Here is a 14,426-nt window from a genome sequence, read left to right on the forward strand (position 1 = left end):
CAATAACGCACATACATATAATTTATTGTTAAATTTCAAGTGTTTTCAAAGTCTGAACTTGTATGGCACTTAATGGAAAACAATCCTGTGGATGTCTTTACTACATGTCAAGTAACAGACAACAGACACTGAATTTCTTCTGAATAAAATAAATAAAAAGTGCAAACACGGCTTTGAGCAGCCTGAAGTAATGTAAAACATTCAGAATCTTCTGAATGAAATAAAAGTGCTTTTAATCTTTAAGAAAAAAATTAAACAAAAGACTTTTGAGCTGCCCCTTTTTTAAACATTAACTACATTAATAACAAAGGAACCTTAGGCAAAAGAACATTTCAAGTAAAATAGAACAGGGCAGAATTTACTGAATAAAAGAAAAGTGCAGAGCTTTGAGCAGCTCCCTTTTTCCTCTCTCCTTTCCACCTCTCCTTACTCCCTTTACATCTTCCGTTCCTAGTGAGAGAAATGGGCATGTAACTGTCCTGCCAGCATTTTGAATCTTAATTGTCCTGCCAGCGCAATTAGGTGCATTACTGCCACCTTCTGCTCTGGAGTATAGAACAGAAACAATCTGTTTTTGGCTTGGCTTTTGATGACGCTCCTGTCGTAACTAGATTAACTGCGCATGAACGAAAGATTTATCTTTTTATTAATATCAAAGAGCTTATATAATCTTATAATATTAGATTATAATAAGGAGATGCTTAATATGATAATATTAGAATTTTTACGGGTCCGGATCCGGACCGCGGTCCGCCATTTGGTGATGCCCGCCCTAAACCAATTCTCTAGTGTCATGCTTTGCTTTCAAATTTGCATTTCTAAATTCATGCCTACTTATTTTTGAATACTGTATAGATGTCGTCCCACGTCGACCATATCCCAATGTTACTGCCATGTTTTGTGTGTATGATGCTTCATGTATATCAAATATTTCATGTTTTGTTGAGCTTTATGTCAAAAGAACAGTCTCATTTCTTTTACCCCATACATGGGCAAGAACCCAAGAAAGAAGACAACCTGCTCCCTGTTTTGGAGTGTGAGAAGTAAATGTAAAAAAGTATCCTGTAGATAATAACTTGTCTACCTGATGATTTCCCTGATTGTATACTTGATAATGCAGTTCAGAAGCTGCATATTTTCTTTCATATGATATTTTATTTCTTATTTCCTTAATGAAATATAAACCATAATGAGGAATAAAAAAAGCAGCACCTAGCAGCCTGTCCATGGCTGTTTTGATAAATCTGTTGTGCTTGTGGCTGCTCCCTGTTTAGGGTCACCACAGTGGATCATTTGTTCAGCACATTTTGATTTCTTTTACAGCTTCCACATGTTATTCCTCACAAAGACTTCACTAGTTGCACCTCCACTGCCCACTTTAGCTTTTAGATTTTTTTTCCATGGCCTGAACTTGTAGTTTATATTCCCTCTGTGTACCTTACCTGGTAATGTTCATTCATTAAACTTAATGAACAAGCTCACATTATCTACCTATACTTCCAAAACTTTTGCTCTGTAGTAGATTTTGATGAAATGACTGCAAACCAATTTTCTATCTTCAATCAAGGAATACTGAGCTCTTTTAACAACTATTTCATTCAGTTGCATGGCTAAAATTAACCTCGCCCAGAAATTGGCTTATCGATTTTCTTAGCTGAACCAGATTCCATTTACTTAACAACATCCAGTCTTAGACCAACAACCAGAGAGTTTTATGCTCATTTCATGTTTGTCTTCCTGCCTTGTTGCTAAAATAACTCAGGTCACCTGCTTTGAATTCCACCTCACTTCCTAACCAGTCACTTCCTCCCTCTGCCATTTCAGTCCCAGTCACTACTGCTGGCGACCAAATCACGGCCCAGGGCTATTTATTACTGCCGACACACCTGTCAGACATATATGTGCGGTTTTATTACACTTATCGTTCATCAACTCTTTAAAATTGTCTTAGGTCTAACGTCATCATAATACACAATTAGAAGTCGATGACAGCTTATATTTTCGTACACCACACTTGAAGCGTCAGACATGTTTACAAACAAAACCCAACCCCGAAGTGAGAGAAAGCGACCGCACGGTAGGTCGTGACGTCACGGGACGGGACTTGTGGTGGAGATGCAGTGATGACTATGTAGTGGGATGAACTTGCAAACGGATACGAGGCTTAATCTACAAGTTCAGTTATTGTTCATTCTGTTTTGTGCCTTTTTAGAAGAAGGAAATATACGAGGCTCCCAAAAGGTTGGTATACCTGTTGTACTGCTTTTACTCGGTGTGTTTTGGGATTGTGGCCTTCGGTCAATGTCTCATAACAACAACACCAGCAGCAGCAACAACAACAACAACAACACCTCTTAGCTTCACTAGCCCAGCTAACTGTGCGGTGGTTGCTATAGAGCCTGCTGCAGACTGTAAACTAGAAAATAGCAGTCGTTTAACGACAGCAAAATAAAAAGGTAGTTTGGCAAACTTCTGAAATGCTATACGGAAAGGTATAGAAGGTTTTAGTGTACACTACATAAGCTACATAACAGACAAACAGACACAGACACAACTGCATAACTATGGGGTCAGAATTGTTTCGTTATTCTGAATAAATACACTATGATCCACAAATAAATATAAAGAGTTTCACAAATATTTTTACAAATTTCACAAAAAGAAATTAAATTCACAAATAAATAAAATGGGATTTATAAATTGTATTTATTTGCGAATTGCTTCCTGCTCATTTGTGAATCGCGTTCTGTGCATTTGTGAATCACTGCACGCATTTGTGGATTGCTTTCTGTGCATTTGTGAATCACTGCACGCATTTGTGGATTTGAAACATTTCTAACGTCAAGACGTGCACAAGAATCCACAAATAGGTGGACTCCACCGTCTACTCCAGCCAATCGGACAACGGTCGGGCAGAGTAAATGTGTCTTATATAATTTGTGCTAGGAGCACTTTCAGAAAAAAAATGGTGGTACTCTTTAATAATAATAATAATAATAATAATAATAATAATAATAATAATCTACAATTGTATGTACATTTATGTACATATATACAATTGGTACAAACATGTACCTCTGAGGTGCGATCCAACTTGATAGGTGCATACCGCCACCTACTGTGATGGAGTGTGAAGAGTGTAAATCAGAACGTGATTGGTTGGAGAATCGGACCGTTGTCCGATTGGCTGGAGTAAGTGGTGGGCGGAGTCCACCTATATGTGGATTCTTGTGCACGTCTTGACGTTAGAAATGTTTCAAATCCACAAATGCACAGAACGCAATCCACAAATGCGCGCAGTGATTCACAATTGCACAGAACGCCATTCACAAATAAATACAATGAAATATATATTTATTAAAAAAATTTATTTGCAAATCCCATTTTATTTATTTGTGAATTTCATTTCTTTTTGTGAAATTTGTAACATATATTTACGGTATGCTTATTATGCATTTGTTGATTTAAAAATATTTGTGAAACTCTTTATATTTATTTGTGGGTCATAGTATATTTATTCAGAATAAGGAAACAATTCTGACCCCATACATAACAGACTGAGTCCAATATGTTTAACTGTGTGTCAGTATAATGACTTGTGTTTATCGATTGGTTTTGTTTCTGCTGCTCTTTGGATTTTTAATTGCTTGATTGTTTGTTGCTTGATGTATTAAGTCGTAGTTTTTTCCAGGCACCGTTTACAATTCCTACATTTTTCATAAAAAAGCAGACGTTTTTAGACTCTTAGATATTATAATATGATGTTAAATTCTGTTGTTTGGTTGCTCAGTGACTGCACACTTGAACCGTTAGGATTTGTTATCCTACCTGACAATTGGTCAGATACGTGCAATCAGAAAATCTCTGTGCGACAAACACTACATTGCTATCTAAACAAATTTTAAATTAGATTTACAGTGTTTTGTTTTTTTTAACTGTTTGGTTGATAATATAGTTGTTGAGTTGCTTATAACATAGAAACCACCTCAGTATGTTCACTATAGTAACATTTTCTCAAATCTCAACCATTTTTATTATATCAACGTATTCCATACATCTTATTATTGTAATGTACACTGATTTGCTCAATAATTAGTTTTTGCTTCTGTAAATTGCTGTAGCAAAAATGGAGTATGACTGTGAACTTAATAATGACTATATTACAGAAGGCTACTGCTGGAACAAAGAATCAACATGAACTCCTACTGTATATTTGACTCAGCATTCATTTACAGCTAAATATACATCCTATTAAAACATGCAGAAACCCTGACCATCACACCTATATGAACTTGCTGAACGTCTCCTAATAGAAGAAATGGAAGTTGGGGGTCTAGAGAGAGCTGTTGTTGCAGCTGTACACAAAAGGGCTGAAAATAACTGAACTAAGGAACTTGATTCAATTAAAAAACTAAACGAGTAATAGGTACTAGATGGAAACACAATCTAATCAATATTTTGAAGTCATGGTGAGGTAATTGTCTGATAATATTATGTCTACCCCTGATTCTAGCAACATAACAACCCTACACATCAGTACTCAACGTGATCTCTGTTCTGTTCTGATGGGGAAAAGTTGCATGCCCTATATACATACACTAGCTGTGGTTAGATGTGTGCTTGTGGTAGACATCTTTAATTAGATGTCAGACATTCACAGAGTTTACAGAATTGAGAGCTTTTATTGGACAGTGAATACTTGTTTTCTTCCTAGCATATGATTTAGTGGAGCTCCACATGGCCCAAGAAATTTTGCAGCTGGAATAGTTCCCGCTTTTTATAACAGTTGTTTTCCCTTTTTAAGATATTATGAGTTATTCCCAAATATAATTTTTACATGTCTGTGCTGTAACATAAAAAGAAATGATATTTGGTGCAGAGGCAACATTCAAAGAGCTTGAAATAAAATAAAAATAATGAAGTAACATTTTTATAACATAAATGATCTTTTTTTTTTAAAGAATGACTGAGTATCTTAGATTAAATTATTTTTTCTCGGCAATGTGGTAATAAAGTGCAAATGTTAAACATGGAATGTTGTTGGAAACCTTTGGTAGCACATGCATGCTGATCGTAAATGAGCTGAACAGTACTTGAAGTGAACAGTAGCTAAATTTGATGTCTGTATAAATATTTTTATACTGTGTGATGTTTTGCATGCAGGTTTCACTCCCATCAAAAGCTTGTCCTTCTCGCACTGGATTGTCTGGAGAGTAAAAAGAGAAATTATAGAAACTGTACAGATTAATATTTGTGTCTATTCATTTATGCAGTTTGTATACATTCTCCTTTTATCCCCATATTTCAGTGTCATAATCCTATGTGTGACCTTCCAGTTATAAATAACTAGTGCTTGGTGTGTTTTTCCTCTTTAATTATTAAATCAGTTATAAGTCTTGTGAAAAATAATTTTATCATCCTACACAATATACGCGCCGGATTATTCAGTGATGTTTATTTAGATCATTTTATATCACTCAAATCTGCCAAAATCTGTCATTTACCCCTCTTAAGGGGAAGATGAGCCACATATGAATCTGGAATGATTTGGACAGTTGATTTGAACTCTTGATCTCTTTCTCTCACAATATATGTAGAATTAAATTATGCATATGCTCAAAAACCTGGAGCAGTGTTGTCAGTAAAAGCACTAAAGATATACTACTATGTGTGTTTTTTTTTAACTGTTTACTGCAAATTCAGTTTAAGCAGTTGCTGCCACTCAGCTTCCATTATGAGAGCCATGAGGGCTCCCTCTGCTGGCCTGCACACCTGTTTCCTATTTGTAATCACCCGGTCTATTTAAGCTCACTCAGAACTCTTTCGTGTTGCGAGGTATTGTTAGCACTGTCTTCATACTGAGCGTTTATTCTGTTCTGTCTGTTTCCCTGTTTTTGACTTGCTTGTTTTTCGTGTTTGTGAACGTTTGCTGCCTGCCCTGACCTACGCCTGGATTATTGACTTCTGCTTTTGGATTTCCTTTGATGTTGTTGTTTGCCTGATGTGTGACCCTTGCCTGTCTTGGATATTGCCTAATAAACCAGCATTTGGATCCAACCTGTTTCACTTCGTGACAGCTTCATAGCTGATATTATAATCTCGTTATTATACTTAAACTTGAAATGGAGAAATGCTCGTTTTTGGACATTCGTAGGTCCCTGGTTCCAGACGATTAGATCGTTTATCATGATATTGTACAGTCAATTTTTTTTTATCAGGGACAACATCACACAAGCCTATATATATCTGTATATCTATAAAATATGCTGTTTCTGTTTTGATTCTGTGTTCTGTGTTAGAACTCTGCAGGGTTTTCAGGCCTAGATCTCCTATCCTGTGTTGTAGCTGCAAGAAAATTGGAGTAGTGACAGATTTCAGTCAAAAGCCAACAACAGTGACCCATACTCCTTCATCTGGGGTCATGGTAAAGGAAAAACAAGGGTCACTTATGTCTTCCTCTTTTCTGTCACTATGTGGGATGCCAACTGAGGAAATAACTTGGGGGGGGGAAATGGTGTTCATCACCGGAGAGTAGAGAATCAGAGTCTTTTAGAATCATGTGTGGCAAACACAAGGCCTGTGATCTCAGAACAAATAATACTGAAACAGCCTGTAATCCACTACTGCTCCTCATTTCTCATGATCCACCATTCAGAACAGATCTTAGCATGCCTTAGCTCACATTATACTTGAGTAATTGTAACATTTTCCCCCATCCTTGAGGAGGAAGAACTACAGATGGGAGTCTAATTTTTAAGTGAACTATGCTGCACAGTAAAATTAACAATTAAGATTTCGTTCTTCTTAATGTTTTTGGTTGTAAATATTTGGACATTCACACGTGTAAAAATGTAGTTCTTGTTTGCAGATCTTTTACAGTCAATGACTGCTGGAACCCATAGATATCAGCAGGTGCTGTTTTTTTCTGTGGTGATGCTCTGCCAGGCTTCTATTACTGCAATTTCATTTCATGCTTGCTCTTGGGGCATTTTTCCTTCAGTCATATTCAGCATTTGAAATGCTGCTCAGTTAGAATCAGGTCAGGTGACTGACTTTGCATTGCCATTGCAGAGCATTAGACTTCTTTGCCTAAAAATATCTTTGGTGGCATTTGAATTATGCTTTGCGGCAATGTCCGTCTGCACAGTGAATCTCTGTTTAGTGAGTTTGGCTGATATAGTTCTGTTATCAGTTTTTTGTATAAGTTGATCTTTCTCAATAGGATTTTTGAAAAAGATTTTTGTTAGATTGCCATCATCTACAACTTTTTGTTTTAATAGGGTATACATATGAAGTAAAAAGTCCTTTATTTCACATTTGCAAAGTTTCACTAGAAATTACACACTGAGATACTTGTGTTAGCTCCACAATCAAATACTGTTCATAACAAAATAAATTCAAATACCAAAAGTAAGTGATGCCTCGAGATACGAGTTTAATTCGTTCCGTGACCTTGCTCGTATATCAAATTGCTTGTATCTCAAAACAATTTTCCGCATTTAAATGAATTGAAATCCCATTGATCCGTTCCAGCTCGTAAAATTCCACTCCAGTTGTTTTGTTTATGTGTTTTGAATATGAGAAATGTACAGTGCCTGTATATATAAATGACAAATATTGTATAAAAACATACAGTAATAAAAGTGAATGTTAAAAAAAATAAACTGGTTTTACTTTACGGAAGATGAGCATGGAGGCTGAGGATTATACAGGCGGAGGAGGAGGAATTTTGTCTCGTACGTACACTTTCGCTTTCGTGTGTAAACTCCCTCCTCCAAGCCCGACCCCACCATGCCGGAACCCGTGTTCCTTGTACCAGATTACGTCATAAATCTCCACATATTTTTCTCTCTCTCTCCCTCTCTCTAATTATTTAATTATTTATTTGTCCATTTATTCATTCATTACTTTCCAAAAACACGTAAGCGAGCATATCTAATACTATGTATGATTAGTGGTTTTGTTATACGGGGGGTCTATTCTATTTTCTAGTCACTGCTCTCTGCGCTCTGACCCTGCATGCCCACGGACGGGCGCGTGGATTTATGTATGCATATCATCTAATAAATTCTCTTTTGACAAAGTGGTCCTGACAGAACTGAAATTCTCTGAACTTAACTTAATTGCTACAATTTCTGTTTTCTTTACATTAATTTTGCTTAATTTTCTTCATCGCTTTTCTCTTCACTTGTTTTTGCCTTTTTTGTCACTCTTTCCTCACTAACATTTGCCGGTTGTTTTAATAAAAACCTGTCCGGTCGGCATATCGGATGCGGTGTAGTCGCACAAGTTACATTTTTTTAACGGATCCAACGCTCAAAACGGATCCGAAAATTACGGATCCGCAGATGGTCAGCACCTCACGCAGCGCCTTTGCGACTCTCCATAGGAAATGAATGACTTCCATTTTATCGACTGTCGTTTGTCATGTGCAGTGAAAAGGCGGCTTTGTGAGACGCGGGAAGCTGAGGCGGGCGAAACAGAGCACATGTGGTTGTTGGGGCTCGGATGCTCGTACATATCTCAAAAATTTGCTCGTATATCAAAACAAAAATTTGGTAGAATCACAGCTCGTATCTCAAAAAATTTGTATGTCAAAGCACTCGTATCGCGAGGCATTACTGCATACCAAGGGTGCAAACTTTATACATTCAGTATAGACACGAGAGATACAGAAAATGTGGGTTAGGGTTAGAGGATTTATTTAACTAACCACAGACATAAGGGTTTGAAACTGTAAGTTTGACTGGTGCTGTCCCTGTGGTCAGATGGTTGTACAGAAAAGAACATGTGAGTTATGATGCAGGCTGTGTTTCTTTTAAAGGAAACTTGCTATCATACATGCCATCAAAGACTCCATGACTTACCATGACATTTTTACTAAAAGATCTGGCTACCCCTGGAGCTACAGCTGGGTCATGGCTGATTAAAAAAGTACATTGTTTTCCCCAAAAGAGATCCTTTATTCCTGGAATTGTGACTTGATTTTTCTTCAATTTACTTCAGTTCTGTGGTAGATTTCTCTGATATGTTCAGTGTGAGATTTTTCCTTACCACATTTTCTTTGCCAAATATACCAATAATTTTGGAGATGATATTATTTAATATTATGCTGTAATAGTTTACTTTTGTTGCAGGTGCCCTTCCCAGAGCTGCATGGAGAGTTTACAAAGTATGTGGGGAGGGCAGAGGATGCAGTCATCGCCATGTCCAGCTACCGCCTACATGTCAAGTTCAAAGAGTCTATAGTGAATGTAAGTGTGTGGTTTGACAGCCAGAGCTCCTTATCTTTTCTTTCACAGGGACAGATGATACTTGGCAGTCAGGGGGGGGAATAAAGCAAATTTTACTGTGCTCTATATTTGTGAGTCATTCAGAGACACTTTGGCATTCTAGAAATCTTGCATGCAGATTTCTCTAGTCAAGTCCTAACAGCTTCTCTCCATTCCTGGCATTGTTAATTCATTGTAGTCTACAGTAGTCTGTAGCGACTTAGCAGGTCAACAGAAATGACTAGTGCATGCTGTCTTTGGTTAAAGACATACTGTTATGTAGCTAGAATACAACTAAACTTTAATACATGAACCTACAACCTGAAAGACAATTCATACTTAATTTCATACTTAAATCTATCTATCTTTTTAATTCTGACATCAATATTGCAGGAATAGTTGATAACACCAGAAAGTATTCTCTTTTAATTCAACTAATAATTGTATTGTATAAATAAATTGTGTCTTTAAAGGTTTTTACTGGCCAAGTATTGTATTAAATGTATTCAGATCCCTTTTTTCAATATTGTTAAATGTTGTTATCTAATATTACTATCGTTAAAAACCTTTATTTCTCATTAATCTACACTCAGTATCCAGTAATGTAAATTTATTAAATAGAAAAGACTGAAATATCACATGTTCATAACTATTCAGATTTTTTACTCAGGTTACAAAGGTTAAAGCACCTTTGGCAGCAATTAAAGCCTTGAGTCTTTGTGTATATGACACAACAAGCTTTGCACACCTGCAATGGGGTATTTTCTAACATTCTTATTTTTCAAATCCTCTCAAGCTCGTTCATGTTTAATAGTGTTGAAGTCAGAGGTGTTGGCTTGGCTGTGTGCTTAGGGTTGTTGTCATGTTGGAAGGTGAACCTTTGGCCAGGTCTGATGACCTAAGTGCTGTGGAACAGGCTTTTCTTTTAGGGATATCTATTTACTTTGTTCTATTTGGCATTCCCACAACCCTGACCTTACAGTCCCTCCTGCTAAAAAACAGCCCCACATCATGATGCTGCCACCACTATGCATCACTGTTGGTATGGTAGTGGGATGCTCTTCTCCCCCAATTGCTCAGTTTGGAGGTGTGACCAGCTCTTGGAAAAGTCCTTCCATTTGATAATTATGGAGGCCACTGTGTCCTTGGGAATAGTCAGTGAAGCAGAAATGTTTTCGTTGCCTTCCCCAAATCTGTGCCTTTCAGTAATCCTGTCTCTGAGCTCTGCAGGCAGTTCCTTTGACCTCATGACTTGGTCTTTCCTCTGTTATGCATTGTCAGATGTGAGGACTTTTATAAAGAGGTGTGCCTTCCCAAATCATGTCTAATCAATTTAATTTACCACAGGTAGAAAACAATGTGTAGAAACATCTCAGCAACAAAGGGTCTGAATACATATGTGACTTTTACAGTTTTTCTTTTTCATATTACAAACATTTCTAGAATTTTGTTTTCACCTTGTCATTACAGAGTCCTGAGTATAGATTAATGAGGGGGAAAAATAATTTAATTGATTGTAGTATCAGGCTACAATATAACAACATTTTGGAAGGGGTCTGAATACTATTCATTTGTCTTTTGATCTGATACAGTGCTCAGGATCTGGCTTTCATACTTGTAAAATACCAAAAATTTATACCACACAAAACTGATAAATACAACATACAAACTGATACCACACAAAACTGATAAATACAACATACAAACTGATACCACACAAAACTGATACATACAACATACAAACTGATACCACACAAAACTGATACATACAATGTTCATTGTGCATACATTGATATAGGAAGGCACAGAGGCAGCAGAGCACAAATGTTCAGTGTTTGGATGCAGTTGAAGATTAATGACACATATCAAAGCATAGAAGGCTGCAAACTGTGTTGTGACAAAAGTAACCTGATAATACACCTAAAGACCAAACATAAAAGTGAGCGCAGAAAATTTACTATTAGTTGCAGTACTAGAAAGCATCTTGACTTGACTTGAGCACCCTGTAACCAACTTTGGAACAAACATTCACAGAGCATGAAGAAAGGTCAGCAGGTATCTCAAGAGAACTTAAAATAACAGATGCTCACCCAATATATTGTTTTTGACAGTCAACCACTCCCAGTCATCAATAACATAGTAATAACCTGGGAAGCCTTCTTGAATTTTGGAAGTATGGCATTCCTAGTTGTTGTTGATTGTTATAAATGATGCAAGAAAAAAACATAATGAATTACAGCATACTTCTGTCTTAGAGAAAAAAATAAAGCTTTTTAAAGCACAGCTATTAGTTTTTTACATGTGTTGTTTTTGTGGTGTGTTTAATTAAGTTGTTTTTCAGTTGCTTTACCTTCTAATGTAATAGAACTGTAATTTACCCTCTAAAGCCAGGATAGAAAGTGACTTCTTTAAAGCTAAAAGGAAAAAAAAGCTGTAATTTTTAAATTTTGTTTTGTGGAAACTTTGAATATGTAAACCATAATTTCTTTTTAACACGCACCTATTTGTTCTATTCTTTGTCTTCTACTGATTCTATTTTAATAAACCCTTGCTTTTACTGTTTAACTTAAAGGCACTGAATTGACACAATAACCTGCAACATGGCTTTATACAATATTATATAAAGAATATGATGCATGAAATACCATTTGACCAGAATTAAACCTGGAATACAGCATTTACAGGTTCAGCCATTTTCTACAGTTGTATTGTGTTTTATCATCAACTCTACAAAGTTTGGTGACCAGACTATGCACAACTAATAATTGGCTTTATGGTTTGTCATTTTAAAAATGTGAAATGTTGAGTGAAATCCTTTTGATAGAAAGCTTTAGTTATCCTAGACAGTTTGTCAGTCTTTTTTCTTCAAATCATAATTATTTTTTTAACCTAATTACCCCTTGTAATCTTATAATCTCTCTCCCACAGGTTCCTCTGCAGCTATTAGAAAGTGTGGAATGGCGGGACATGTTCCAGCTTCATATCACATGCAAGGATTGCAAGGTCATAAGGTCAGGGAAGTACATTATCTGTTTGCAATATTGGAGGTGAACTTAAACAATGAATTTGCTCTCCAAGTTTCAGCTTAAATTTGAGGCACTGCCAGGCCTCAACTGCAATCTGTCTTGAGTTTGAGGTTCTTGGGCTGTTTGACTTCATCAAGTGAGATGCCACTCTGTTGGAATCAGGTCTGGTGAATTGGCCATTCCAGTTCTGCAGAACATTCCACTTCTCTGTCTTAAAAATAGTCTTAGGGTCAAGTACGCTTTGGGTCAATGTCCATCTGCAGTGTGAAGTCATGCTCAATGGGTACTGAATCATTTGCTTTAGCTAAGCAGATAATATAGCCCTATACCAGTTGTGGCAAACCTGTTTGACATGATGAGCCCTAAAAAAGAGCCAGAAGCCACACAAGAATATCTTACAATAATCTATAGGTCTAATTACATAAAGTATAATTGTAGGACACCTAGAAGTCCTTGGTATCCACAAACCTTTTGAGGTCTGGCTTGTAATTCATTTATGGATACTTGAAGTAATTATTTCACGTTTGTCAGTTGGAGCAATGCTTTGATTTCCATTGTTTAAAAAAAAACAAGTTTAAGTTGATCCAAACATTGACAATAGTTTGAGTGCAGCCCCACTGAAAATGGGATATCTCTGCATCAGCAGAGTCTTCCAAAACATCAAGGTTCCTTCCCTCAAAACAAATTTAAGTCCATAATTATCAGAAAGTGCAACCTCTGCTGCTTATCCACATGCTTTCAAAAAGTCCTTTAAGATAATGCAGCATATCAACCAAAAATTAGCTCAGTTAGGCTTTATGTTTTTCTGCAAGAAATGGATTCATTCGATTCAAAAGCTCATACTGGAAAAAAACTGGAAAGCACATCACCTTTTGTAAGCCAACCCAGAGTACAGTGAAGAAAGATTAAATAGATCTTCATCAAGTCCAGATTACATTTTTGAATTGTGTGAGATTGAGAGCATGTGTGTGTTAAAAAGAACAATTTTGAAGTTTCATAATGCGGTCCAAATGCAGCCAAATGTTCTTCATGGGTAATACAGAGAAATAACAAAAGAAACTCTCCATACAAACATGGCTGTCACACCGTCGATGTCTAGTAGATCAGGTTTTTTGTATATAGCATTTTTTTTTCATTCAATGTGTGAACTGAGCATTGTGTTTGACTACAGGTGTAAGTTCTCCACATTTGAACAGTGTCAGAAGTGGTTAAAGAGGCTTTCCTTATTGACACAGCCTCCTTCTCAGTTGGAGGAGCTTTTCTCTTTTGCTTTTCATGCCTGGTGTATGGACTCTTACAGCAGTGAGAAGGAGCAGCCCTGCAGGCCGGGTACTGTCCCCAACTCCCAGTTTTCATCACCTCGCTTTACTGTAGTTTTTTGTAATTTACAAAATTCATACACATGAAACAAAGATTAATTATTAACATTACGCTGATATTTTGTAGCTAGTATCAGTGAAAAACAAAAAATATTAGATTGAGTTTAGAAAAAAAACAGAAACCCTTGGTACCTTTCATATTTTTAAGATGCTGTTCAATAGCATTTACATATTTTGTTTTGAATTGCATCTTTGACCATTTTGACCTTCTGCTATATACCTTTGTCACTGGTTAAATTGCTTTTCTCTTCACTAGGAGATCATGTTATCTTTCGGTTTCACAGTGAAGTCAAACGAATGGGCTTGGACACTCAGAATGTGTGGAGGATATCAGAGATCAATGATAATTACAAGTGAGTTGTTCATTCTCAGAAATTTGATGTGATTCCTCACATCTGATACGCTGCCCATCCACATTCACACAACGTTAGTAAGGTTTTAATGATCATGTGTATTGCTTTCTATTATGTTATTAATATTGGATTTCTTCTTATGGCCCAGAAACATTGTTGTATTTAATTATGGATGAAGCATTGTACTTCAGGGCAGGCTGTGATTAGATTACTTTCTGCACATGTCATTCAGCACAATTTTAAATTCTGGTAACAGTGTCTTCTGTCTGATGCTATCAGACTGTGTTCCAGTTACCCGCAGCTAGTTGTTGTACCAGCCTGGATCACTGATAAAGAGCTGGAGAATGTGGCAGCCTTTCGCTCCTGGAAAAGGTTTCCGGCTGTGGTTTACAGGTT

At 36.6% G+C, this 14,426-nt stretch overlaps 1 protein-coding gene across 1 annotated transcript in view; it reads left to right on the top strand.

The window, feature by feature from the left end:
• Positions 1-1,208: 1,208 nt before the first annotated feature.
• The window catches only part of mtmr3 (myotubularin related protein 3), a 39,266-nt gene continuing 26,048 nt past the window's right edge, over positions 1,209-14,426 (top strand). Inside the window, 6 exon segments of the mRNA XM_047799955.1 lie at positions 1,209-2,241; positions 9,138-9,254; positions 12,201-12,283; positions 13,470-13,627; positions 13,934-14,030; positions 14,310-14,423. Coding sequence (XP_047655911.1) covers positions 2,140-2,241; positions 9,138-9,254; positions 12,201-12,283; positions 13,470-13,627; positions 13,934-14,030; positions 14,310-14,423 — 671 coding nt within the window. The 5' untranslated portion in view covers positions 1,209-2,139.

The sequence above is a fragment of the Tachysurus fulvidraco genome, chromosome 14, assembly GCF_022655615.1.
Source record: "Tachysurus fulvidraco isolate hzauxx_2018 chromosome 14, HZAU_PFXX_2.0, whole genome shotgun sequence".
Lineage (NCBI taxonomy): Eukaryota > Metazoa > Chordata > Actinopteri > Siluriformes > Bagridae > Tachysurus > Tachysurus fulvidraco.